The 27,077-nt window shown below is 42.6% G+C and overlaps 1 protein-coding gene across 2 annotated transcripts; it reads left to right on the top strand.

The window, feature by feature from the left end:
* The first annotated feature begins 4,168 nt into the window (after positions 1-4,168).
* LOC135555531 (TRIO and F-actin-binding protein-like) lies at positions 4,169-27,061 on the top strand. Of its 2 annotated transcripts, none has more exons than XM_064988049.1 (13): positions 4,169-4,581; positions 6,111-6,167; positions 6,759-6,827; positions 6,945-7,034; positions 7,174-7,283; positions 8,738-9,170; positions 9,849-10,071; positions 10,264-10,375; positions 16,904-17,063; positions 17,212-17,325; positions 17,919-18,005; positions 24,331-24,530; positions 24,656-27,061. In XM_064988049.1, exons 1-12 carry the CDS (start codon positions 4,576-4,578, stop codon positions 24,490-24,492), a joined length of 1,623 nt encoding a protein of 540 aa, XP_064844121.1. In that variant the 5' UTR covers positions 4,169-4,575; the 3' UTR covers positions 24,493-24,530; positions 24,656-27,061. The 2 variants fall into 2 exon arrangements, with proteins under 2 accessions (XP_064844121.1, XP_064844120.1); XM_064988048.1 differs by having other exon boundaries at positions 8,738-9,173.
* The last annotated feature ends 16 nt before the right edge of the window (positions 27,062-27,077 follow it).

The raw sequence follows: 27,077 nt of genomic DNA, 5'->3' as shown, positions 1-27,077 counted from the left end.
CAGACCTGCCCCTGGAAATCCCTGAACCTCCTGACGCATTTGATCTCACCATCGAGGTTGAGGCTCAGGTGGGCCCTCGCTCCCCAAGCCCCACCCCTTTTAAAATAGCAGAATCCCTGGCCTCCACTAACCGGAGGGGTTTCAACAGCTCATACAGTAGAAGAAACTCCCCTTCCTATCAGGATTCTGGGAAGTTAAATGCATCGAGACAAAGCTCCTCTCTGTCCCGCTCCTCTTCACCCTTACGAAACTCCTCCCCATTCAAACAAAGTGAATGTACCACCTCCCTCAACAGACGGGGCTTAGACTCTGAGGGCTGGTCTCAGGGGTGGGACCAGACTTCTAGAGGTCCCCCCCAGAGCTCTTTTGGACGAGGTGTTGATATTAGAGGCTTGAATAAAAATGTAATATCGATGGCCAGTTCAGTTGGTTCCATATCACAGGTCAACTCTGTTTCAGATTTTAAAAGTGCATTGCGCAGGAATGAGGCAGACAGCTCCTTAAATGGTCGTGGACGTGACACACGAAGCTCCGCCCCTTCAAGGGGGGGTTACGAAAGCCCCAGACAATCCCTGGTCCGCAAATCTGAAACAAGTAACTCCTTAAATGGCCGTGACAGCAGAAGCTCATCTCCCTCAAGAAGGACTTATAACACCTTCAACCAAACCCTGCTTCGCAAATCTGATGGGAACAGCTTGATAAATGGTCATGGTCGTGAAAGTCGCAATTCTTCTCCCTTGAGGAGTTACGATGCCACCAGCCAGTCCCTCCTTCGCAAATCTGAAACGAACAGTTCTCTCAATGGTCATAGTCGACACGGCGGCCGGTGTGGCTCTCCCATTAGGGAGGGTTATGATGCCGAAAGACAATCTCTGCGGAAATCAGCTTCTAGGAATGACTTAAATGTTTATGCCTATGAAAGTGGTAGCTCTTCACCTTCTAGACGTGGCTTTGACACTCCTTGTCAATTCCTGCTATGCAAAAGTGAGATACGTGGCTATGGAAATGGTCGAGACAGTGGAAGCTCTTCTCCCTCTAGGAAAGGCTATGATGCCCCTAGCCAGTCACCTCTGCGCAAAAGTGAATCCAACAGCTACCGGAATAGTCAAGGTCGAGACAGTCGAAGCTCCTCCCCTTTGAGAAAGGGATATGATCCCCCTGGCCAATCACTGCTTCGTAAATCTGAGACGAACAGCTCTGTCAGAAGTCAAAGTCGTGATCGTCCTACCCCCTCTCCCTCTAGGAGAGGCTATGATACCCTGAGCCAGTCATCACTGTGCAAAAGTGAATCCAAAAACTTTCTGAATAGTCAAAGTCGAGACAGTCGAAGCTCCTCCCCTTTGAGAAAGGGATATGATGCCCCTGGCCAATCACTGCTTTGTAAATCAGAGACGAACAGCTCTGTCAGATGTCAAAGTCGTGGTCGTCGTAGCCCCTCCCCTTCAAGTAGGGGCCATGACACCCCCGGCCAATCACTACTGCGCAAATCTGAGAAGAGTGGGGCCCTCAGCGGTCGGAGCCGTGACAGTCACAACTCCTCACCATCCAAAAGAGGCAATGACCCACCAGGTCAGTCACTCCTCAGGAAAACCACCAGTGGTGTTGACTCCAGCCTCTCTTACCAGAGAAAAAACAGTTACGGTGATGCTTGGCCTGACTCTAACCCCTCCCCTGGAACCTGGCGAGGCTCCACCCACTTCCTACATAGCACCTCCCTATCCAGGGAGGGCAGAGAGAACGAAACTTCTGCCCCCTCTCAGAGGGCCTCTGCTGTCACTTGGGAAACCACTAGGAGTAGCAGTAGTAGGCAGGGTCTGGAGACTCGTAGCTCCTCCCCAAACACAAAAGGATTGACCAACCGCAACCTAAGTCCCTCCCCTCAGATGCAAAGGCACACCTCGTCCCAGAGTTCCATGGAGTCCTCGGAGTCTGGCCAGTTGTCGGGGGAGTCAACGGAAAGGAGTAGGGAGGAGTACGCCATGATGGCCGATCTACCAAAGGTCAAGCCTGTCCTCCAAAGGGAGCAGCATGGTCATGTTGGACAGACTCCAAACCGACCCTCAGGGAGACAGGAGCTCTTCAAACCAGCAAGGTTAGGGTTTTCCATTGTTGTCCGCAAGGTAATGCTGTAAGAGGTAGTTGTAAGTGGTTTCTCCCTCTGTATTTCACCTGTAACATCAGCATTGTGTCACTGACAGTTTTTTACATATTAATATGTTGTATCTAATGTCACGTGTCTGATGTTTCAGCCACTCCCTCTCCAAGCATCCCTCCAGAGGGTGGCTCGATGACTCAGGGGACCTAGAGAGAAACCACATAGAATGGCATAATGGCAGCAGTGGTAGACTGTCTCGAGTACACTCGTCCACCTCTTTGCACATGCAGGTGAGTTGTTCTGCCAATTTAGTGCCTTTTGAGAAGTGTACTGTAACTTGGTCAAAATAAATGTTTTATTTCACCTAATTTTAACATTCTGTCATAAAGAGCACATGTTCAACTTCATAAAAAAGTAGTTCTCCCAAGAGGCTAAGTGCCAAATAAAGTAACCGGGTTGACGATTTCATCTTTCATCTTAAATCAGCCATAAATCCACTTGTGACAGGGGGAATGGAAGCTTGTTGTGTGCAACACGGAGTGACAATTGAATGCAAACTTCACAAAAAATGACATTGTTAAAAATGTGTAGCCTGTCTCTCTATGGGTTCCAGGGTTGATGTGTTATGCTTGACCCGCTCAGTTTTACACCACAAAACACCAGAAACATTTACACTAATAATTACAATCTCATCCTTTACAGAGGCCCAGCAGCCCCACTATAGAGGAGGAGGCCAGTCCATGGAGGGCACAACATAGCTCTTCCTTGGAACAGATGCAGGTACAGGTCTACTTGTGTGTGCTTTCTGTAGCCTGTATCAAATTGTACATTTTCTTTATGGAGGTTGTCTAATTTAATGCAGAAGGTGTCCCATGTACACAGGTCATCAGTCTACGTTTCCTTCAGTTTACATAAACTAAACTTCCTCTACTAAGGGGCATGGCATGTATATGCCTTTTCTCATTTGGTAAAATTCTGTCCTTCATCCTCTCTCCTCCGTGATCCGGAAACCGTTGTGGTTGAGGAGATGTCAATTTGTTAGTAGGCGAACGGAAGAGTGTCCTTCCCACCTCGATAGCCACCTTCCATTGAGGATAGTCATGTGTATCCTACCAGTCCTTCTATACATTCTACATGTCCCCTCTCTACACTGCCTCTCATCGATTACCTTTTTTAAAAGGAGGTGAGAGAGGATGCAGAAGTTGAGCAAATCCAATTGAGAAAAGGCCAGAGTGCACATTCACCTGCCCACATCCAAACTTCCTTCTCCGATCCTATTATAAAATGGCTTTTGTGTCTTTAATATTTATTGCCCTGTTGCTGCTTTGAATAATGGTCAACATCTAGTATTTATTTACTCACACACTTATTAGTGTACAGTATATCTAATCTGAAAGTTTAGTTTTACAATGCTTTCCTCCTGCATGCAGTCTATTTTGTTTTCAATGTTACAAACACATATCTGTCCATTTATTCAGGTTATGAATTCTAGACGTTGCTGTAAACTGCTTTTATAAACTGATATAGGGCTTCTCTGGTCAATTCAAATGCAGTGTGATTTCAATGCTTTCTTTTAACATTCCTAAATTTAATTCAGACTTTGAAGTATATCCGTGGGTTGTAGGTCTGTTTCTTTCACCTGAATTCTACTGGCGTTTCATAGAGTGAGCATTGTCAATTGTGGGCTGCTGGGGCATGTGTTTCAAATTCTTGGCCTGGGGTGTAATCACTAGTCCAAAAAGTTAGAAACGTTTTTCAACTAAAACGAGAGTTTCTATTGGACAAATGCAGGGTTGGTCACTCCCGTGTGATACCGTTTAATAAACGTTTTGCATGAGAATCGGCGTAATAGCCTCACCGAGATACCGAGTTAGCATAAATAATCTAGCTACTCAGCTAAGGAATGTCATAAATGCTTTAATGTGTATTTTAGTAGAAGCTATGTGGTCTGGAAGTGGGTGTCATTGGTTGCTTTTTTGGCAGTGTACAGTCTATATTTCAATATTCAAATGCTCTGAGCAGCCCACTGATCACTTGATTGGTTAGCTTGTTTGCTCAAACGATTCTTACAGATCCGCCCAGGAAGTGGCAAACAGGGCGAGAGTGCAGAACGAAAAACATCTTAACAAACGGCAAAAAAAGTTGTGAAATTGTGGCTTTCAAGAGTTGTGTGTGTCAATGATGTCTATAATCTTCCGTTTCTGTTGAAATAGTCAATGGAAAATATATTTGAGCGATAAGATACAGTTCACCGACCCAAGAGGGGTAGAAATGGCGGGGTTTGCTTTAGTTTCTTGCCTTCCTGCTAGGCAGACAAGTTTTTAAGCGAACGGATCAGCAGGTAGAAAACTGAAGCAATACTTATTCAACCCCGATCACATTAGTACAAAATTCACTTTTTGGACGAGTAGGCTATTGCAACAATATTTTTTATTTTAAGTGTTTGTTTTTCTCTCAACTGCCTCCTGGGTCCTACTAACATGACGGTACGTTTGCCTTGATGCCACTACTTGAATTACATTTCCATTTTTTTTGGAACCTATAACTGAACCGTGTTCCAAGACATTGTTGCACGAATGTTTAATTGTTCGCCGCAACCATTAGGCAACAAGGAACATTGGTGGTTAAAATGGTTGTTTAAATTCGGGGAGTGGGTGTGTCTATTCTTGTGTTTCGTGGCCTTTAATTATTTTATAGTTTGTTTTCTACACATAACGTTACGTTGTTTTTTTTTGCGTACCTGTGGCTGTAATTTATGCCATTGCCAAGGGCTACCAGGGCTAATCAAAAATGTATGCGTATTTGTAAGCGCATTAGTGTTATCCAATTGTTTACAGTGTCAATTGAATTAGAGCAACATTGAGCTCCATCTATTGACTGTTTGCATGTGCAAACGAACACCTCACCCCAGTCGTTTGTTTAGTTAGATCCCTTATATTTTATAAACTATTTGAAATTAGTCTTTGAGGAATCTATAAATGCATGATTCTATAAACAACCTATAGTTTATTCCTTCAAATTAATATGCAAGTGTTTAAAGGTATACTTCTGTGTGCGGGTGGGTCATCCTCATCCTGGCACTTTGTAAAACGTCTATTTGCTGAAATAACGTTAACAGCTTGCCTCTGATGTTTCCTCTTGTTGCCAACTATTTGTTTATTGCGTCTAATTTCAAAATTATATTAAAGCATTTATATAGTCGAAATGCTTTGAGAGACATATACATACACCAGCATGCTCATAGTTACTTAGAGGACACATTTTATCATAAGTCAACTCATGGGAAGGTCGTTCTAAGTCTACCTCATGCTGTAACCATACATCTGCCTGTTAATGTTCCTCAGGCCTTGTAATGGTTTGGCTGGAACAAAGCACAGTGGTGTTTACAATGTGACAACTTATGAGTTCCAGTGAGAACAGGCAGTAATGCCAGGTAGAGGGGGAGGGTTGAAGGAGATAAAGACCCAAACTGAGGAATGTAGATGGAAAAAGCTTCCTAATCTTGATCCAGGGTCACCACCTCTGTAAAGTACCTCACAGGTTTTCCCCTGGCTACAAACTGAAAGGATTCCTAGAAATAGTTGAGACTGCAGTGGTTAAGTGTCAGTAACATATTAGTCTGTAGATTAAATTACCTTCAAATCTCTCTGCATAGTGTTCTGTTCTAGTTCCCCATATCTCCTATGTTGATTGTTACTGTTAACTTAGCAATCATTTTTATTTCTGTCTTCTCTCTCATCACTCAAAGGCGTGCTTTTTTTTTGTTTCCTGTTGTCTTTAACACTTCTAAAAACCCTCTCCAACTTCCATGTCCTCACACATTTGAATGTACATGCGGGTGTTTGCCATGGTGCACTAACTGCATGAAACGCCTGCCCTTGTTTAACTTCTACATGGAAAAATGTTGGTCTTTGTATTATGAACATCCTACGCTGGCATCCTTTGTTATACTTTTGTGTTCGTCTCACTTCTTCAAAACGGTTCCCTTAACCTGACACTCTGTCTTTTCTTGTAGCCCGACCTCCTTAACTTCAAGAAGGGATGGATGTCAAAACTGGATGAGAATGGAGAGGTGAAGTCATGTTTTTCTTAGTTTCTTATGACTCTTTCTTGTCTTATTTAGTCAGAAGTCATGTATCACTTGTTTATCTGTTTTCTTCTTTCTTTCTAGCTCTCTTCCCTTCTGCTTTCTTGTTTGATTCCTCTCCTCCTTTCTCTCGCCTTCTTTCCCTCTCTCCTAATGAGAAAGCTTGTGCGTAAGGCGATAGCTGCAGACTACCCATGTGTTATCCCAGTAATAGCTTGGTGTGCCCAGGCAGGCACAACCGGTATGTTCTAGCAGGATAAGACTGAGTATGAAACGTCATAATGAGCTTGTGGCTCATTGTATCATCTGTGTGCTAGGTTTGTATGTTATGTGTTTGAACTCATTTTGAATTCACAGTACAAACACTTAGATGACCCATACATCACTTTAAGCACTCTTTTTATACTTGTCATAATGTCTTAAACACTGTGTACTCCATAGGTTTCATTGGTCCATGTTAACTTGATTTGAAAGATGTCTTGCTGTGAACTGTCACTTAGCTGCTTGTGTGCATTAATGCATCAGATTGGTCGAATAGTGCTGGTTTAACTGGTGGCTTGGCTTGTCTGTCTGCAGTGGAAGAAGCACTGGTTTGTGTTGACCGATGCTGGTCTGAGGTACTACAGAGACTCTGGGGCGGAGGAGGTATGTTTTCAAATGCTTCAAAGTTATTGACTATTGCAATAATTGTCTTAGGGGATACATTGAGTTATTGATATGTGTCTGTAGTCTTACTTGTTTGTTCCTAACTGTGTCTTACAGAAGGATGATCTGGACGGGGAGGTTGACCTGAAGTCTTGTGTAAAAGTGTCTGAGTTTGATGTAGAGAAGAACTATGGATTTCAAATACAGGTGAGTGTGTTTTTCACTGTTCCAATAATTTTCTATGATATGTGAGGATGAGTGACAGGTATTTGAATGATCTCTTTCCCTCACCACAAACGTTCCATTTCTTACTCTACTCTACTCTTCTCTCCTGTCTGTCGGTCAGACGAGGGAGGCAGTTGTCACACTGTCAGCTATGACTGCAGGGATCAGGAGGAACTGGATCGAGGTTCTGAGGAAGAGTGTTCGGCCCAGCAGCTCTCCTGACCTTACAAAGTGAGTTCCTCCTCCCTCTGTGTCCCAGCTGGCAAATCCAAAAGTCACATAAGGAGGCCTATTGTGTTCTTGTACAGGTGGGCTACTAAGTCCAAGGGCAGTTGTGGATTACTTCAAGTCTCAATCATGTGTAATGTTATGTTGCTTACATAGTGAATCACCAGGGATGTATTTTATGTAGTGCTAGGGTTGTAGTGTTGACCATATTACCACCACACCATGAGTTGTCACCGCAGTAAAATTCCACGTGACCGTTGAGTCGTGGTAATCTCCTCTTGTGCACTTGGGACGTGCTTTGGTAGTACCCAACTTGCTAACAACCATCAGGTCCTATTGGCCTGGTGCTCAGGGCTCTATTGTCCCTCTAACCACTCTGACAGCAATGCAAATGCAATTCAAAATCACATCCAACAGTCTCATGCTTTTAAAACTCACCTCGCTGTGATGATCAATTTGAAGAAAGAAGTTCAACAGCAGGTTGAAACTGAGAGTGAAACATGGTGGTTGTGGATGTTGGTTCAAAACCGAACAAGGAAATGGACAGTGCTTTCTAAGATTCATTCACAACACCCATACTCATATTTGAGCTTATGCGTAGGCCTATATGTGCCCAAGCCGGAACAAAAACCCTGAATGAAAATTGATTGAGCTGTTATACAATACATAGCCTACTGCATATTACACATGGCAGAAAAACATAATTTAAGATCTATTTGGTATGTAATTTGTCTAGCCTAGAGTATACTCACTTGATGAGAGAACTGTTGTGCAGCCTGAGGCAAGAAGCAGACTGCAAACTGTTTTTGCTACTTTCTCAAATCCTCAATAGCCTATAGTCTCATCATGCAGTCCATATATGTTTTGATTTCTAAGGCATTCTAAGTTTTGTATCATTCACAACTAAAGTTGCCAAATAACTTTAAATCTAGCATATAGGACCTGTTTAAAATAATCGCTTTTAAGCTCATATGCGCAAAAATATACTTTCTATTTTATTCAGCTAAATTATTCTATTCTTCTTACTATAAAATTATATAATATAAAATGATGGCACTGGACTTATCTTGTCAGCTAAATAAACAAGTATATAGCATGGAGCATAGCCAGATAACATACAGTAGGCCAACTCATTCTGTTCTTCTGCAATACATTTTCTTCATATCATGTTTCTTTTGACCTGACTAAAATAAATAATGGATTGTTGTGATGGTGTAAGTTAAATTGATTTATTACTTTATTTTTATGTGGATGTTCCAAAGGTCTGCATCAGTGGCTGGTATGCGTGGAGGCCTGGAGATGCTAAATGTGTTTGTTAATTAACTGTTAATTACCGTGAGACAGGCATTCTTTTGCATGACAATAACTGGCTGACAAAATGTAATGACGGCCACAGCCCTATTATACTGTCACTTTATCAATCTACGCTCTCTCTCCCTGTCCTTCCTCTCCTCCAGACTGCCTGACAGCAGTAGTGACAAGGAGAACTCTCGCTCCCTGGCCTCCACTCGTCGACCACCTTCTCGCCACAGTGATGCTGGATCAGAATTCACCACCTCCACTGAACGCCGATTTGACTGTGTCGAGCTGTCACCAGTGCCCGTCCCCTCCAGCCCTCTGCCAGCCACTCAGAGAGAGGCAGGGGAGGGGCAGGGCAGGGAGCACGCCCAATGGCAGGAGGAGAGGAGCAGAGATGTGACCAGTAGCACATGGGAGCAGGTGCTGTCGAGGAAAGGGCCGGGTGTAGGCTCAGACCCCAGGATAAGAGCAGAGGAGGAAATTGAGAGAAGGTGGTTAGAGTTTGAGCGGCTGCCACTAAAGGAGATGAGGTCACTACTGCCAATGGGCTCAAGGTCCAGCCATCCAGCCAATGAGGCGCTGCAGAGGGAGGTAGTGCGTGGAGATGTTTTTCAATTTGCAAACACAATAAATAAATGCAAATTTACTCTTCATCTAGATGATTCATCTACATATGAAGTGGAACTCTTTAACACTAGGCTTGCTCTATTATGCATGCGGGATGGTAATCAGGCCCTCTGCAGTAATACTGACCCTCGCATTCTTCAAAATACCAAGGAGGAGGGTATAATAGGGGCTTAGTTAGCAATACCGGTTTGCCCGGAAAAATAAATTAAGACATTTCTCTGGTTCTAGAACTGTGAGTTTATCAGATGTCGATAGTGGAAACACTGCTGAATGTCTCATTCCATCTTTGAGTGATGTGTCCTGTGATAACATTGTATAGTGTGCTGTTGACTACTGGGTCTTCACAGGGGTAGTTTTAGGACTCGTGCAGATCATACAATCATATCATATGGTTGTGGGAATCTGATCCAGATGAATGTACTCCTTGCACTGTCCCTTTGTCTAAGATCCATACAGTCCCTAACATTGCCTTTGAGATGCATGACCTGCATGCTGTGTGGGATTGATATGACTGCATGGAATATGGCATTCAAATCCCCCTTCACTACTCGCATAACAGTTCGGTTCAACCCAGTAATTACATACCCCCCCGCCTCTCTCTTTCAGTGAGCTTTACCGCCTCTCTACCTTTGTGACACTCAGGTGGCGTCTCTGAGGCAGCAGCTGGAGCGCTTGCAGGGTGGGGGGAGGGTGGGGGGAGGTAGCTGTGGTCGGGAGGCAACGTGCGGCCGCAGCCTTCAGGCCATGGAGCGGGCCCACAAACGGGCCCTGGAGGAGCTGCAGAAGCAGCATGCCCGCGAGACCCGAGAGCTGGAGAGGGACAGGGACCGGGTGCTGAGGGAGGAGACCCAGGACACAGCACAAGGTCAGAGGTCACAGGATCATGGGGTCAAAATTGTACATAGATGTTATTAGTTCCCCAGCTCAAGGACATTTGTTGTTTGAGGCGTGTGACGTCGGAATGGAACAGTCAACACCACAGCAATTCATGGGGTAATACAATTTTTGGTTTTAGATCCATTAACATCACATCCTCCCTTTTCTCTCTGTGGTTTAGTTATGGAGACACTGAAGAAGGCCCACAGGGAGGAGCTGGAGAGAGAGGTGGAGAAGGCAAAGAGGCTTGGTGGAGGGAGTGCCAACACACAGACTCTACGCTCACAGCAGCAGTGAGTGCTCAAAACGCAACTCGTTCCTTACACACACCTTTACATACATAGTACCCCCTTTCTTTGTATCATCAATTTAGGCGTTGGTGGTATACCGTTATTTAACTATAGACCAGTGTTGATGCACGGACCGGTTTGGGTTTTTACTTCTTCTATAATGGTATTTGAATATTTGGTTTGTTAAATGTGATAAGCAACTCCAACATGTGTCATGTCAGTTTTTGTAGTTTACTCAGTTTGCTACTTCAGTCGTCTCACTCCTCCTGCTTCATGCCGCTTTCCATATCAAGCCCTGCTCCCTGTCACTCAAGAAGAGAGCAATTGCTTAACCATGGAGTCACAAGCACTTTCTTGCTGTTCACTCTGCAGTCTGCATGGTCAGATGGATGCCCCAAAAAAATTGCCAACGATGTTGCTTTCCAAAAAACAACGAATTTGCGTAATCTCACAAGGATCTATACTGGACCTTGTGCAAACTGGAAAACGCATATCCCAAGTCCGCATTTATTATAGCTGGAGACTTTAATAAAGCAAATCTGAGGAAAATGCCACAAGCTCTATCAACACATCGCCTGCAGTACTCGCACTTTAAAAACTCTCGACCATTGTTACTCTCCCTTCTGGTAGGGCGACAAGCCCTCCCCCGACCTCCCTTCGGTAAATCGGATCACGATTCCATTTTGCTACTCCCTATAGCCAGAAACTCAAACAGGAAGTACCCGTGCTAAGGTCTATTCACTGCTGATCTGACCAATCGGAATCCTTGCTTAAAGACTGTTATGATCATGAGATCTGGGACATGTTCCGGGTTGCCATTGAGAAGAACATTGACAAAAGGCACCTGAAGGACTCGGACCATGAGAAACAAGATTCTCTGGTCTGGTCAAACCAAGATTCAACTCTTTGGCATGAATGCCAAGTGTCACATATGGAGAAAACCTGGCACCATCCCAAAAATGTCTAAAAACCTGTTTTTCTTTGCTGTTATGGGCTAATTGTGTAGATTGATGAGGGAAATTTGCTGCAATGTAACAAAATGTGAAAATAGTTGTCTGAATACTTTCCAAATGCACTGTATATACTCTGCACTTCAACATTTCTCATCCTAATATTTCTTACTTTTTAGATGTGTGTATTAGATATTACTGTACTGTTGGAACTAGGAACACAAACATTTTACAGGTTATTGAATTTAGCTCTGCCTGAAGTATCCCCTCTTGTGCATTTTACCATTAAGTCAAGGATGGACAAAATACAGATGCAAAATACCATAAAGGTCAATATATCAAAATAAACTACAAAATACCATTTATTTTTGTAATGTATGTCATTAAAATACATGTGCTTTAAAATACAAAAATGTATTTGCAATTAGCCGACCCGAACAGCAGCAACGTTCTCAGTAATGGTTACCATGCCTGTGATGCGAGTTGAGCAAGTCAATCTGAAAAAGTGTCTGCTAAATGACAAATGTAAAAGGGAAAATTAACATACCAAAATAAACTGCAAAGCACACTGGGCATTATTATTGGCCTTGTTTCAGGGTGGAGCTCAATAGAATAAAACTCAACATGCTTTGCAATTGTTCATTTATTTTTATATACATTTCTATTTAGTTCATTTAGCAGATGCTCTGATCATGCTCTAGTCAAATAACATTTTGTCACATGCGCTGAATACAACCTGTGTAGACCTTACCGTGAAATGCTTACTTACAAGCCCTTAACCAACAATGCAGAAAATATTTACTAAATAAACTGAAGTAAAAGATCAAATAAAAAGGTAAAACAATAAAAGAACCATAACAAGGATATATACCGAGTCAATGTGCGGGGGTACAGGTTAGTCGAACTACCCCATAACAACACAGCGAAAACAGTTTTTTTTAGAAATGTTTGCCCAGTATCCCCCCCCACAATTATTGATTTTTTTAACAATCGTATTCAGACCCTTTGGTTTGAAATTAAGCTCAGGTGCATCCTGTTTCAATTGATCACCCTTGAGATGTACAGGCTTCCTTTTCATTCTGTCATTTAGGTTAGTAAATTTAAGGTACCACCCTAAATCCATGAACATGATCTCCCTCATAGATATTATCCTGACCAACTTGCTCTCCAAAGACACCTCTGCTGTTTTCAATCAGGATCTCAGCGACACTGCCTCAATGGGTCTGCGGTCAAACGACCACCCCTCATCACTGTCAAACGCTCCCTAAAACACTTCTGTGAGCAGGCCTTTCTAATTGACCTGGCCCGTGTATCCTGGAAGGATAGTGACCTCATCCCGTCAGTAGAGGATGCCTGGTCATTCTTTTAAAAGTAATTTCCTCACCACCTTTAAGCATGCTCCTTTCAAAAAATGTAATAGCCCCTCAGACCAGCTGCCCTCGACCAGCACAAAAACATACTGTGGCATACTTCACTAGCATCAAATAGTCCCTGCGAAATGCAACTTTTCAGGGAAGTCAGGAACCAATACACACAGTCAGTTAGGAAAGCAAAGGCGAGCTTTTTCAAATATATTTTCGCCCTGAAGCTCTAACTCAAAAGTTTTGGGGCACTGTAAAGTCCATGGAGAATAAGAGCACCTCCCCTCTGCACTGAGTCTAGGAAACACTGTCACTACTGATAAACCCACTATAATCGAGAATTTCAGTAAGCATTTCTCTACGGCTGGCAACGCTTTCCTTCTGGCTACCCCAACCCCGGCCAACCGCAGCTACTTGCCCAAGACTCCCCAGCTTCTCCTTCACCCAAATCCAGATAGCAGATGTTCTGAAAGAGCTGCAAAACCTGGACCCAAACAAATCAGCTGGGTTAGACGATCTGGACCCTCTTTCTAAAATTATCTGCCACCGTTGTTGCAACCCCTATTACTAGTCTGTTCAACCTCTCTTTCGTATTGTCCGAGATCCCTAAAGATTGGAAAGCTGCCGCTGTCATCCCCCTCTTCAAAGGGGGTGACACTCAAGACCCAAACTGTTTCAGACCTATATCCATCCTGCCATACCTTTTCTAAAGTCTCCGAAAGCCAAGTTAACAGATCACTGACCATTTCAAATTCTAACATACCTTCTCTGCTGTGCAATCCGGTTTCTGAGCAGGTCACGGGTGCACCTCAGCCACGCTCAAGGTACTAAACGATATCATAACCGTCATCGATAAAAGACAGTACTGTGCAGCTGTCTTCATTGACCTAGCCAATGCTTTCGACTGTCAATCACCATATTCTTATCGGCAGACTCAACAGCCTTGGTTCCTCAAATGACTGCCTCGTCTGGTTTACCAACTACTTCTCAGAGTTCAGTGTGTCAAATCAGAGGGCCTGTTGTCCGGGCCTCTGGCAGTCTCTATGGGGGTACCACAGGGTTCAATTCTCAGGCCGACACTTTTCTCTGTATATATTAACGATGTTGCTCTTGCTGCGGGTGATTCCTTGATCCACCTCTACGCAGACAACACCATTCTGTATACTTCTGGCCCTTCTTTGGACTATGTGTTAACAAACCTCCAAATCAGCTTCAATGCCATACAACACTCTGTGTCCTCCAACTGCTCTTAAACGCTAGTAAAACTAAATGCCTTCACAACCGATCGCTGCCCGACTAGCATCAGAATATGTGGACAACTACAAATACCTAGCTGTCTGGCTAGACTGTAAACTCTCCTTCCAGACTCATTAAGCATCTCTAATCCAAAATTAAATCTAGAATTAGCTTCCTATTTTGCAAACAAAGCCTCCTTCACTCACGCTGCCAAACACCCCCGTAAAACTGACTATCCTACCGATCCTTGAGTTCTGTGATGTCATTTACAAAATAGCCTCCAACACTACTCAGACTGCATCCAGTTTGATATCACAGTGCCATCCATTTTGTCACCAAAGCCCCATATATCACCCATCACTACGACCTTTATGCTCTCGTCGGCTGGCCCTCGCTACATTTTCATTGCCAGTCCCATTGGCTCCAGGTCATCTGTAAGTCCTTGCTAGGTAAAGCTCCACCTTATCTCAGCTCACTGGTCACCATAACACCCACCCGTAGCACGCGCTCTAGCAGGTTTTTCTCACTGGTCATCCCTAAAGCCAACACCTCCTTCTATATACAGTGCGCCATTTGCACACTGTATATAGATTTTTCTATTATGTTATTGACTGTACTTTTGCTTATACCACGTGTAACTGTTGTTTTTTTTGTTGCACTGCTTTGCTTTATATTGGCGCACTGCTTTGCTTTATATTGGCCAGGTCGCAGTTGTAAATGAGAACTTGTTCTCAACTGGTGAAATATATATATTTTTAAAGTATTGTGGAGTAGCTACAATGTTGATTGATCCTCAGTTTTCTCCCATCACAGCCATTAAACTCTGTTTTAAAGTCACCATTGGCCTCATGGTGAATTCCCTGAGGTTTCCTTCCACTCTGACAACTGAGTTAGGAAAGATGCCTGTATTTTTTTTATAATGACTGGGTGTATTGATACACCAGCCAAATTGTAATTCATAACTGCACCATGCTCAAAGGGGTATTCAACCTCTGTTTAACCAGAGGTTCATTCTTTCCTTTACACGGATCAGTCGTCCTGGTCCCTTTGCAGAAAAAGAAAAACAGCTCCAAAGCATGATGTTTACACCCCCATGCTTCACAGTAGGTATGGTGTTCTTTGGATGCAACTCAGCATTCTTTGTCCTCCAAACACGAGTTGAGTTTTTACCAAAAAGTAATATTTTGGTTTCATCTGACCATATGACATTCTCCCAATCTTCTTCTGGATCATCCAAATGCTCTCTAGCAAACTTCAGATCGGCCTGGACATGTACTGGCTTAAGCAGGGGGACATCTCTGGCGCTGCAGGATTAGAGTCCCTGGCGGCGTAGTGTGTTACTGATGGTAGGCTTTGTTACTTTGGTCCCAGCTCTCTGCAGGTCATTCACTAGGTCTCCCCGTGTGGTTCTGGGATTTTTGCTCACCGTTCTTGTGATCAATTTGACCCCACGGGGTGAGATCTTGCGTGGAGCCCCAGATCGAGGGAGATTATCAGTGGTCTTGTATGTCTTCTATTTCCTAATAATTTCTCCCACAGTTGATTTCTTCAAACCAAGCTGCTTACCTATTGCAGATTCAGTCTTCCCAGCCTGGTGCAGGTCTACAATTGTTTCTGGTGTCCTTTGACAGCTCTTTGGTCTTGGCCATAGTGGAGTTTGGAGTGTGACTGTTTGAGGTTGTGGACAGGTGTCTTTTATACTGATAACAAGTTCAAACAGGTGCCATTAATACAGGTAACAGGTGGAGGACAGAGGAGCCTCTCAAAGAAGTTGTTACAGGTCTGTGAGAGCCAGAAATCTTGCTTGTTTGTAGGTGAGCAAATACTTATTTTCCACCATAATTTGCAAATAAATTCATTAAAAATCCTACAATGTGATTTTCTGGATTTTTTTTTTCTCATTTTGTCTGTCATAGTTGAAGTGTACCTATGATCTAAATTACAGGCCTCATCTTTTTAAGTGGGAGAACTTGCACAATTGGTGGCTGACTAATGCTTTTTCCCCCCACTGTATTTCAAATTCCGGCTGTAACGATGTGGAAAAAGGTTATGGGATCTGTTGCGCATACAATGTTAATGAACATTACTTTTGTGTGTGTGTGTGTGTGTCAATTATGATTTTCATTTAGCATTTGTGGTTAATGGGTGTGGGCAGAGGTTTCCATTTTAACCATTGTTGTACCAAAATCTCTTGAGAAAACAGAATTACTCATAACGAAGCACACCCACCCTCACCACCATTTTCACGGTTCAATTATTTTGAAAGAATGTGTTGGTCTGCCATTTTAACAAAACATGTCTGCTTCTATTTTGACTGTGCACAGCCAGTGCAGTGTCAAGTTTTCTACAGAATACCAGTCGTGTCTCCAGTTAAGCTTTTTTTATATATATATATATATATATATATATATTATTTTCCCTTTTTTTCTCCTCCCTAATTTCGTGGTATCCAATTGGCTTGTCTCAACGCTGCAACTCCCTTACGGACTCGGGAGAGGCGAAGGTCGAGAGCCATGCATCCTCTGAAATACAACCCATCCTAGCCGCACTGCTTCTTGACACAATGCACATCCAACCTGGAAGCCAGCCACACCAATGTGTCAGAGGAAACACCATACACCTGGCGACCTGGTCAGCGTGCATTGCGGCCGGCCCACCACAGGAGTCGCTAGTGCACGATAAGACAAGGATATCCCTGCCGGCCAAACCCTCCCTAACTTGGACGACGCTAGGCCAATTGTGCATCGCCCCATGGACCTCCCGGTTGCGACCGGCTGCAACAGAGCCTGGGCTCAATCCCGGAATCTCTGGTGGCATAGCTAGCGCTGCGACAGAGCCTGGGCTCAATCCCATAATCTCTGGTGGCACAGCTTGCACTGTGATGCAGTGCCTCCCACCTGGGAGGCCCCAGTTTTGCTTTTAATCTCAGGCGTAATATACAGTTTATATAAATTAAATGTTTATATCCTCTCTTGTCCCCTCAGGTTAGAGACCCAGGCCCTGCAGAGGGAGCTGTCCGGCCTGTCTGAGAGGTACTCCCAGAAGTGTTTGGAGCTGAACAGGGCTGAGCAGAGCAATGGGGAGAGGGATAAAGACATCACTCACAAGGAGAGCGAGCTGGAGCAGCTGAGGAAAGAGAACCAGGTGAGCCTGGAGTCTGGAGGTCAGCTGGTCCTCTGCATTTAGCCTACTCTACCCTAACACTTTTGTTAATGACAAGCAATGCCTATCCATATGACACATTCAGCGGTTTGTCAGTATGCTCAATACTATCAATGTTTTCACCTTTCAGGACCTACAGGCCCGTTTGACAGAGGAGATCAGCTGCATGCGCTCCATCGTCACGGGCCAGGGGTCGGAGGGCGTTTCCCACGACAACCAGGACAGGCTGTCCTGTGAGCTGGAGGTGGGTCAGGAGGAGGGGAGGAGATAAGTTGTAGAGCCCCTCAACCATAACAAGCCTCTCTACCTACAACAATGACATAGGGGGCACTTGTCTCATGTTTGAATAGAAAGGGAAGGATTTATGAAAGGCAGCGTGCAGTTGGTTATTATGTAGGGAAATGCCTTGAAGAATGTGTGTGGTGTGAATTTTCATGGACTGCACACTGAAACACACTGCCCCCTGTTGGATGCTGTGTCCCATGGAGACACCAAAGGTGTTTTCAACACAAGTGAATTTGTTAAAGGGTGACTGCACTTCTTGATTTGGTCTCGTTTTTTAATTTGGTTCATTTAAGAAATGCTAGCAGGATTGAAACAAACCCAACCTTCATTTACGCTGTGTTGCGGTCACGACGACAAATCTCACAACTCTGTTTTGGACGAGGCTGACATTATGACCAAAATTATCCTATTTACACTTTGTAGTCAATTATGACATTTAGAATACATGTCTCTTCTAATAATATGTTTTTAGGGACAGTTGCTCAGTGTCTTAGATGTTGGGTTGATCACTCTTGTTAGCTTGTAATAATATTATGTTTTGTTTTGTCACAGGTTCTTCTCAGGGTGAAGGAGAATGAGGTGCAGTACTTGCACAAGGAGATCAGCTGTCTGAGGAACGAACTTCAGTTCCTGAACACGGTACTGGTTCACTGTGTATTTGTGTGCAGGCATAAAGGTGTAATGTTTTCATCTTTAGACGGTTTGGCTGACAACGTCACAAATGATGTGTGTCTATTGATATGGCCAGAAGGCATGCATTAGAATTCTGAACGGTCAGATGACTAGGGGCATGTCAATGTAAAAGGACCCATAAGCACCAACTTGAAGTTCATAGGAGCATATAAAATTGGGTGTCAAAAGAAAGATAAGAATCTATATTTTTGGGAAATGAAGGCATAAACCAGGTTTCCATCCAACCTTGTTATGTGAGTTAAAAAAATAAAAATAAACATTCACGACAGGCCTGATGGAAACATCATTTTTTGCTAAACTTTCCAAATGTCGACACAACAAAATACACTAGGCAAGGTGGCATCTTTTTGTGTCTGTAAAATGATGTGAAAAATGTCAGTGGAAAAGCTTTTATGCGCAAATATTGCTATAATAACCATCTTATGGAAGTAAACCTGGAGTGATGTTGTGTGGTCTTCCTACTACGACTCATCAGGAAAGCATGCTGTTTAGTAGATTACAGATTAAAGAAATGATGAACTTCAAAGGGTGGTGGAAATGCAAGGTGTTGAGCTTTATGCTGGTTTCCAATATTGAGGGTCTTGTTCTGGTGACATGATCATCAATGCTTGGCTGTTTGACAAATAGAAATTCTTACTCTTTTGTCCATAATAATCTCACAATTTAGGGTAATCTGCGAGCTATTGTCTAGAGAGCATTTGCCAATACTAGAGTGGGTACATTCGCTATATAACGCAAACGTTTTGTGATAACCATCAGTAGAGTTGAAAATGTGATGGAAACTCGTTTAACTTTTATTTTTTATTCGGTACCGCAAAATATATTTTTATGTGCATTACGTCATCACGCAGCCTTTTATCCGCAACAAGTCAATTTGATGGAAACACTTCTCTGATGGGAGAATGTGCATACTGTCTTGTTTTTATGCATATTTTTGAATATTCACATGAAAATCTGTTGCCAATTTGATGGGATCCTAGCTATTGATAAATTTTCAACCATTTTCCAATTTAAAAATGTGGCATAAGTGAAGGCTTTGATTTGTGGATAAACGGATGGAAAAGGGGTCTTTTTAATACTTTTTCTGGTAGATGTTTTCTATGGTATTAGAATACATCATCAAAACACAGAATGTTGAAGTAAAGACCCTGCCAACAACTATCAACACTTTATATTTAATTTCGGAGAAATTGTTTACCTTTTGTAAGTCTAGGAAGTATTGCTTTGTAGTTTCATTACCAAAAACTAAGATATTTTCTCATTTCTCTCCCTCATGAGCAGGGAAGATAATGAAAGTTCATACAGAGCATTTGAAAAGTATTCCGACCGCTTGACTTTTCCCACATCTTGTTACGTGGGGCGGCAGGGTAGCCTAGTGGTTAGAGCGTTGGACGAGTAACAGAAAGGTTGCAAGTTCAAATCCCTGAGCTGACAAGGTACAAGTCTGTCGTTCTGCCCCTGAACAGGCAGTTAACCCACTGTTCCTAGGCCGTCATTGAAAATAAGAATTTGATCTTAACTGACTTGCCTAGTTAAATAAAGTTAAAATTAAAAATTAAAAACTCGAAATTGAGCTCAGGTGCATCGTGTTTCCATTGATCATCCTTGAGACGTTTCTACAACTTGGTTGGAGTCTACCTGTGATAAATTCAATTGATTGGACATGATTTGGAAAGGCACACACCTGTCTATATAAGGTCCCACAGTTGACAGTGCATGTCAGAGCAAAAACCAAGACATGAGGTTGAAGGAATTGTCCGTAGAGCTCCGAGACAGGATTGTGTCGGCACAGATCTGGGTTAGAGTAACAAAATGTCTTCTGCATTGAAGGTCCCCAAGAACACAGTGGCCTCCATCATTCTAGAGCTGGCCGCCCGGCCAAACTGAGCAATCGGGGGAGAAGGACCTTGGTTAGGGAGGTGACCAAGAACTTGATGGTCACTCTGATAGAGCTCCAGAGTTCCTCTGTGGAGATGGGAGAACCTTCCAGAAGGACAACCATCTATGCAGCACTCTACCAATTAGGTCTTTATGGTAGAGTGGCCAGACAGAAGTCACTCCTCGGTAAAAGGCACATGACAGCCAGCTTGGAGTTTGCCAAAAGGTATCTAATGGACTCTGACCATGAGAAACAAGATTCTCTGATGAAACCAAGATTGAGCTCTTTGGCTGAACTCCAAGCGTCAATTCTGGGGGAAATCGGGCACCATCCCTATGGTGAAGCATGGTGGTTGCAGCATCATGTTGTGGGGATGTTTTTCAGCAGCAGGGACTGGGAGACTAGTCAGGATCGAGGCAAAGATGAACGGAGCAAAGTATAGAGAGATCCTTGATGTCAGGACCTCAGACTGGGGCAAAGGTTCACCTTCCAACAGGACAACGACCCTAAGCACATAGCCAAGACAACGCAGGAGTGGCTTCGGGACTAGTCTCTGAATGGCTTTGAGTTGCCCGGACTTGAACCCGATAAAACATCTCTGAAGAGACCTGAAAATAGCTGTGCAGCAATGCTCCCCATCCAATCTGAATGAGCTTGAGAGGATCTACAGAGAAGAATGGGAGGCACTCCCCAAATACAGGTGTGCCAAGCTTGTAGCGTCATACCCAATAAGACTCAAGGCTGTAACGCTTCAACTAGGGACTGAGTAAAGGGTCTGAATACTTATGGCAATGTGATATTTCAGTTTTTTTGTTTGTTTTTATACACTTGCAAAATCTACAAACCTGTTTTTGCTTTGTCATTATGGGGTATTGTGGGTAGATTGAGGAAAATGCATTTTAAAATAAGGTTGTAATGTAAGTGTCGGAAAGGTCAAGGGATTTGAATACTTTCAGAATGCACTGTAAGTAGCAAGTAATGGTAGACCTGTCAATTAGTTAGTGATTTTACTGATGTCAATTTTGTTTGAATTAAGTGGTTTATTCTCGTTATTACAAAAACAATCTTTAACGGAATTACTGCAACTGAATTTGCTACAATGGGAAATTGGAAGTCACAAATGGGCTGTTGCGGTGACCATATTATGACACCTGCAGTCATGAGTTATGACCTCAGTAAAATTCCACCTGACCGTTGATTCACAATCTTCTCCTGATATGCAATCTAGACGTGCTTTGGTAGTACCCAACTTGCTAACAACCATCAGGTCCTAATGGCCGGGTGCTCAGGGCTCTATTGTCCCTCTAACCACTAACATCAATGCAAATGCAATCGAAAATTGCATCCAACACTTATGATCAAAACAGTAGGCCTATTATACTTTTACAGATCACCTCACTGTGATGATCAAGTTCAGCTGCAGGCTGAAACTGTGCAAATCATGGTCATTGTGGATGTTGATTCAAATCCTAACACAACGAAATGGACAGCTCTCTAAGGTGATGAGAAAATCAAAACACCCATATGCATATTAGAGTTTATGCGTAGGTTGAATTATGATTGTGTCATTATACAATACACAGCCTACTACTGTCCCAAAGACAATGCTCTAGCCTATACTCCAAAATGAAACCCATTTTGAGTAATCACCTTTGAGTGGACTGTGTTTTGCCTACTGGATGGACTGGTTACCTTATACTGTTCTCCAACATTTCTATCCACGAGTCTGGGAGCGAATGAATGATGAATGACCCTCGGCATGCAGTTGGTTCATTTGATTGTGCAGGGTAATTTTGAATAGCCTAGTAATGTTTTGTTATTAAAAATAATATTTGAATAATTAATAGGGTGAAAACACCTTTTAGCTATACAGAATCTCACCCCCATGTGTTTCCATCTCCTACGCTCTCTCCTTTTTCCTTTCTCGAGCTCGCAGAGGGACTGTCAACAGTTTTAGCAAATATGTTATTGCGAAAACATGTTACTATCGATGTTCCCAAACAGATTTCACTTGGTTTCCCAAATGTAAGCACTGGGTAGCTACAGGAATAGGGTTGGGGAGCCCATAGCATACAGAGTACGGGGTAGCTTCAGGAACAGGGTTTGGGAGCCCATGGCATACAGAGTACTGGGTAGCTTCAGGAACAGGGTTTGGGAGCCCATGGCATACAGAGTACTGGGTAGCTTCGGGAACAGGGTTTGGGAGCCCATGGCATACAGAGTACTGGGTAGCTGCAGGAACAGGGTTGGGGAGAACGTGTTCTGTTTATTTCTCAGCTGCTCATATTAAGCACATGCTCTGCTATAAAGCCGAAGTAGCCTACCGTCATCACTGGTGGGAAAGCGCGCAGCCTCCATTCACTATTCAAGTGCATACAGATGTCTTGTCTTTCCCCCTGTTCTTTCCCATTTGATAATGTGCCGTTCTAAATTAAACTAATTATCATTTGCCAAATAACTAAATCTAGCATAATAGCCAGATAACATAGAGTAGCCCAACTCATTCTGTTCTTCTGAAATACATTTTCTTCATGTTTCTTTAGACCTGACTAAAATAATTAATGGATTTTTTGTGATAGTGTAGATTCAATTTATTTATTTGATGTAGATTTTGCAAAGGTGCGCATCAGCGTCTTGTATGCAGCTTGGAGGCCTGGAGATACTGAGCGCGTGCGTGACAATAACCTGCTGACAAGATGTCATGACCGCCACAGCTCTGGTAACAAATCAGTTGGGTCACCTGCTACTGTCTTCCCTTCCACTGGCATTCTGTTATGTTCAGCTCATAACTGTTTTACTTTGTCTTTCTGTTGTCTGGTGGTCAAACCAAGCGTGTTAAAAATGTCTGTCTGGACAAGCTGTCTCATTAATGTCACCTCTCCCAGCTCTTACTGACACCTACCCATGAGCCCCCTCTCTTTCCATTAACTGTAACCAGCATCCTCACCCACTGAGCACTGACTGACACGGGACGTCGAAATTTGGTCAGTCTACCCTAGCCTTGATGTTAACGTCCGCAGATAGGTTCAGATTTGGTCCGCCCATTATAGACGTATGTTTCACAAGTTTGGATAGTACAGTGAGTAGAACAGAGTGCAGTGAAATACAATACAGTAGTACAGTACATTTTATTTAAAAAGGTTAATTAACTAGACAGGTCAAATTCTTATTTACAATGACGGCTAACACCGGCCAAACCCAGACGACGCTGGGTCAATTGTGTGCCACCCTATGGGACTCCCAATCACGGCCAGTTGTGTTACAGCCTGGAATTGAACCAAGGTGTCTAGTGATGCCTCTAGCACTGAGATGCCTTAGACCGCTGCGCCACTCAGAAGTACTTGTGAAACAACATCCATATCCATAATTATGCATTTTTGTGTAGTATAGATCATGGACCTATGATGTCATTTCGTTATTGTAATTCAGTTACCAGGTATAAATCCTCTTCACTTACTGTAGTTCAATAACCAAAATAAACTCAAGGTGCTGTGTCATAGCTGACACCGCATTCTTTCTGCAGACATCTTTGAATCTTAATTCGGAGAAGATATTTGAGTTTTTGGAAAACGTGGTCGCATATAAACCTGAGGGAGTTTTTACCAGAATCCTTTTACCAACTTCGCATCTGCACAGTTCTTCCACTAAATTAGTTTATGTACAGTTTTCAGTGGAAATTGTGCATGGAGTTGTATGGTTGGTTAAACTTTGAAAATAATGTTTTTTTGTTTGACATACAGTTTAAAGTGAGAAGAACCCAGAATAATTCCGTTACTGTGGAATTGGCAACAAGCTGCCATGTGGGGGATCACAGGTGGCTCGTTATATCTTATTGATACCATGTTTTGACTGATGTCTATGCTAAAATGGCTCGAATTCGTTAGCTAGCTTGCCAACAACTGTAACAATGCATTTGAGAGACATTTTGAGACGAGAGTTTACATGTTATCAACAGTCTAAGCCAGGGTAGGCAACCCTGTTCCTGGAGTGCCACAGGTACTGCAGGATTTTGTTCCAACTAGGCACCACACTTGACCAACTGAGCTAATTGATCAGCTCGGTGATTGCCTAAATTCAACACACCTGGTCTTCAGGTCAGTTCAATCAAAGTGTTGCCAACCCCTTCTGTTTTGTCCCATAGCTGCACACATGTTGGTTTTGTTTCTAAACAATGTGTAGGTGGAGACTACTTTAATGCTTCACACAAACTGGAATGTTAATCTACAAGTTAGCAAACTGTCTTGTGTGGTTGATGGTTCCAAGTCAATCACAACAGAAAAGCAACAAGTCCTCAGGCTATTCTGTCCATCCCAACATTGTATTTCTGCCCAGAGTGGAAGAGGTATACTTTGTCCATCTGATAAACCTCTCTGTGTGCCCTTACCCCTGTAGGAGAAGCAGTCGGCCTGTGAGCGGTATAAAGAGGTGCACGGGGAGCTGGGTGGTATGAAGAGCAGGAGTGAGCGGGAGATCCAGAGCCTTAGGGAGCACCTGAGATTGGCCATGGTTGCCCTGCAGGAGGGCCAGAAACTAGGCAACAGCCTGGAACACTGAGAGACCGCCACAAGGGCTCTAGCTCAGAGACACGAGAGGTATAGACGTAGCTCAATATTAAGAGCTACATAGTCATGCTCACACAGCTTTTAAATAGTTGATTACATCGATCTTCTATGATGAAACTGTGGTTGCCTAATAATATATTTTTTTTGTTTTCTAGTTGTGTGGGCACAATGGTGACTGAAGTAGGAGAGGAGCAGAAGTCTTCGCACTAGAAGATGCCGGCTCGGGGGACCACGATAGTGCCTTAGCTTTCAATCATTCAGCCAATGAGTATGAGTATCAGTATCAGCTGATCGGTCATATTACACTGGGTCGCGCAAATTTTAATCTGCACTTTTTAAACTTTTTCTATTGTTGATGTGCGAGAGTGAGTGAATGAAAATATTGGTCTGAGAAACTGGATTATTTGTGTAAAGACTGTTGCTGTGATGAATTTGTGACCTGAAACAGCACTGGATTACCTTTCTCTGCATACCTACCTACATGTAGACCTACTATTTACATGTTGACAGTAGCCAACATATAAACAATTGGTCAACATGTTGACTACTGTCAAAAGCTGAATAAGGAAGCAGGATATAATTCTCGCCAAAAACCAAACTATTTTCATTTCAGAGCATGGATTTGTACATACTAATGAGTCATTCCATGCCATTTCAGCAAGCCATGACACCCACCATCTCAGATTGTTCTGAAATAGTTTCTGTAGTTGGCAATGATTAAGATTGACAATCCTGAATGATTTTGTTGAAACTTAATTTGATCTCTGAGAAAGGTAAGGGATTGCACCAAAATTGGCCATTTTTATTTATTTATAGGATTCAGATAATAGTCAATAGAGTATCCAACATCCGATTGGGACCAAACATCTTCCTACTAATGAGTAAGACATGAGGAATCTCATAACATTGTCAAAACCCACCACACCCTATGTCTGTCTGTGTTTTAACAAGTAGTATTAAGCTGCGGCTTGGAGTACTTCTCCATACTATGTCATGTATTCCCTATGAATCTGGTGATTTAAAATTTTTATTTTATTTTTTATTATTTTTTTTCTCTCTCCACGTTCAGAGAAATGAATAATTGAAGTCACTTGCGTTATTTACCATAAAGTAGTTTGAAAGTACTAGGTTTTGACCATTAGATGCCGTGGTCCTGCTATACTGCCGCACTCTTATATATTCTGCTGGTCTCTTGTGTTTATTAAACAGGTCACAACAATCCTTTGCAACTTTGTAAACAAAAGCAATAGATTTGGCTCATTATGAAAATACATTGTGTGGTCATCTGCCAAATTTCAAGCCAGTCCTCTATGAAAGCAATTCAGTTTAAGCATAAAATGACAATGTGTCCAGGAAACGGACAGTTTATTCCCTTCAAAAAAGGTCTGGATTAGTTCCTGTTTGACCGTTCCAGGTGAACAAGACAACCGTTACTCTATAGCAGTTCTAATGGTTTCAATGTTATGGTCTTCGGTGATATAAGTCCCAAACATACAATGTATTGTGTTTTGTAATGGTATTGGGTTGGAATTAATGCTAAATGTCACTAATCGCAATGCTGTTCCCTAATAATTTGAATTTTATTGAAAAACATGATTGCCATGCAATGTATTTTATTAGGTTTGTCACATTTTAGTCCCTAGCCCATTTCTCCAAAGTTTTGGACAGGTAGAAAAAGTGTTCATATGAGAATTGCACCATAGGGATAGCCCCTTCAGAAAGCTGCCACTTGTTGGAGTATTCAAGGAACTTGTTGAACATAACTGAAACTATACTGTTTGTTGGGGTAGTATTGGCATTTTGGGGGGTCTTACTCATTGGTAGGAAGAAGTTCATTCCAATTTGGGCGCAATCAATAAGATCATGAGATTAAATTATATTAAAACTAAATGATTCTGGAATGCTAATCGTATCTCTGACAAACTACAGAAACAATTTGAGACGGTGGCGTTTCAATCCTTTTTGTGCTTTTTGAAGTGGAACGACCTTAATGTTGTACGTGAACAATGGTTGCTCTCGGTGATTGTTGTCATTGTACGCATTTTACTTCGCAAACCTATTTGTCGCTTTATTCAGTGTAATATCATTTTACAATGTGGGTCTCTATTGTGAACAATAACTATTTACATTTGGGATTGACACAGAGAAAGTGGTTTGGAACTGTAAAATCCTGGGAAGCCAAATTGGAAATCGCACTCATTCCTCCAGTGTGTAGATACAAGTCATCTGAAAGTGCTTTTTGTTTTATATAGTGCCTTCTGTGACTGGATAATTGCTTGTAGAAGTTCGATGAAATGTTGTCGTCTCGCAAGGATTCTAGATTTTTTTTGATGAGGCTTAGAAGATGCATGTTGCAATCCTTTCCCAACATTGTGTAGGCATGATTGATTGTGCCACAAAAATGTGTAGTGTTGCGTCAATGAGCCAATGTTTTTTTATCTTGTATTTTTAGATGATAAAGTAGACTGTCTTTTGAACATGTTTTTAATATTTAATGTAGGACATGCGATATCTTTGTAAAGTACCATCCTTTTACAAGCAATAAAATGCATGTTGATACAGCCGTGTGAATCATCC

Source organism: Oncorhynchus masou, chromosome 15 (genome assembly GCF_036934945.1).
Source record: "Oncorhynchus masou masou isolate Uvic2021 chromosome 15, UVic_Omas_1.1, whole genome shotgun sequence".
Taxonomy (NCBI): Eukaryota; Metazoa; Chordata; class Actinopteri; order Salmoniformes; family Salmonidae; genus Oncorhynchus; species Oncorhynchus masou.
The sequence above is the reverse complement of the archived record's forward strand: the minus strand, read 5'-3'. Positions and strand labels throughout refer to the sequence as shown.